We start from the raw sequence: 1941 nt of genomic DNA on the forward strand, positions 1-1941 counted from the left end.
GAAGACATCAGGTTCCGGTAGTGGTAGGCTGCTTCTTGAATTGCTCAGAGTCGGGCATGTCTGTCATCTCGATAACCTCGACAATCGAGGCGGATTGTCTTTTTAAAGAGTCGGTTTGGCTGATGCGGTTGTTCTTCTCGTTGGGTGTCTCGCCGTCGTTGGAAGTGTGAGAGACCGTTGAGCTTTCTGCATCTCCGTCTCCATAAATCCTCTCCCACTGGCGTCTCTCACGTGCGTTTGCCTCTTCAATGTTCCTGCCGACTTGTTCCTCTTCCTCGCGGAGGTTGCGCTCTCCTTCGGCAGCTTCTTCGGCCTTCTTTTCGCGTTTTTCACGAACTAGTTTCCATAGCTTGATCTGTGAGATGATACCAAATAGACAGATGATGACGATTGCTGCAGTTTCAACTCGGATGCCTTTGGTGACTGGATAAGTATGGGCACCAAGAGGAAACAACTCATCATTGAGTTCCCAAACGTAGGCCCAAAACTCTTTTAGTCCAGCCCGGCTAAACGAATCGATACCCAACACCGTGACTGTAGCACCAGAGAATGAGATCATCAGAATGAGCGCCCAGTCTCGTGTGTAATGGCTGAAGTAAAAGGCAAACCCGCCTACAGTAAAGCAAGAAATGAAAATGGCTTTGGATACAACAGGACCGAGCAGCCCGCCAGGGACCAGGCAGAGAAGCCACATGCTGATACAGAAACCACCCAGAGCACAGCCTAAGCTCTCAGTGATTTCCCTGAAGAACATTGAAGCTGCGCCAAGGATACAACCGGAAATTACGACGGCAACTACATAACCTCCTTGCAAAGCATCGCTGACTTCAGACTTCATGACATAGACAATCAGTACAGTAACGCAGAGTGATGCGGCGAAAGCAGTCGAAAAGAAGGTATGGATCATTCGGTTCTTGATTCCGACAAGAGCATATGCAACACCGGTTAGCAACATGATAATTCCCGCGACACCCCAGCCTGGTGTGAGTCTTGGCTCAATGGGAAGTTGACCGGCGGGTATTGTGGCTGTGAAGTTTGTTAGCAATGGCTCTGGGCTGTTATTCGCACTTCATAGTACCATTGTAGTAGGAAGAATCATCAAGTCCGCTTTGGAAGGGACCATCCGTGCTAGTTGATGTAGGATCTGAACTTTCTGATTTCTCGGATTCTGTGACGGTCACCGAAGTGATCTCACTCTTTGACTGGGAGTTTGTGGGCTCAGAAGATTCCGTTTTCTTGCCAGAAGCGGCGGTGGTTTCAGTGGTACTGCTGTGTGCCCTTGTCGAAGTTGAGCCTGACTCAATTGCTGTTGTCTTTTGGGGCTCGTCGTCGTCCACCCTTGGGGCTATTCTGAAAACATCTCCACTGACGAGCTGAACCACCAGAAGGAGACAAAGCAGTGTCCACAATCGAGACCAGGGTGCGAGCATTGTGTTGAAATGTGATGGCGAAAACGTCGCCAGTACGTAGTAGCTTAGAGTATCAAGTCGTTGTTTTGTCGTGAACCTCTTTGAGCATCCTTAATAGCACGATTCAAATGCCCTAGTCCAAAATGGTGAGACCGTATATGATGTAAAGACGAGATATCGTTGGACAGTCGAGGAATAATAAGAATATCGTAAGAACGGGTGCTGGACAAGCTTATAGAGGGTTGGCTTAAGGTAAGACAAAGACTATTATTGGATATGAAAAGCAAATAAAGCAATGATGAATGAACGAATGGATAAATGAATGGATAAAGCAAGGTGTGCTGTGCTGTGCAGTTGATGTGCAGTAGTGCCAGTACAGCAGCAATGATTGTCAAGCAATCCTGGGATCAAGATCCAACACCTGCAGAAACAAGCGCAGCTATAAAGAGTGACGAAGAGGTGAGGCAAAGAAGACGGAGGACCGGGAATCGGGAAAGGTGTGGCATTGTAGCGTAGTTATTGTCTCGGCCTG

At 48.1% G+C, this 1941-nt stretch overlaps 1 protein-coding gene across 1 annotated transcript; it reads right to left on the minus strand.

Annotated features, from left to right (window-relative positions):
- Window positions 1-7: 7 nt before the first annotated feature.
- FGSG_13107 (uncharacterized protein) lies at window positions 8-754 on the minus strand (the record flags this gene model as incomplete). Its single annotated transcript, XM_011328708.1, has 1 exon — window positions 8-754. One exon carries the CDS (start codon window positions 752-754, stop codon window positions 8-10), a length of 747 nt encoding a protein of 248 aa, XP_011327010.1.
- Window positions 755-1941: the final 1187 nt, after the last annotated feature.

The sequence above is a fragment of the Fusarium graminearum genome, chromosome 4, assembly GCF_000240135.3.
Source record: "Fusarium graminearum PH-1 chromosome 4, whole genome shotgun sequence".
Classification (NCBI taxonomy): domain Eukaryota; kingdom Fungi; phylum Ascomycota; class Sordariomycetes; order Hypocreales; family Nectriaceae; genus Fusarium; species Fusarium graminearum.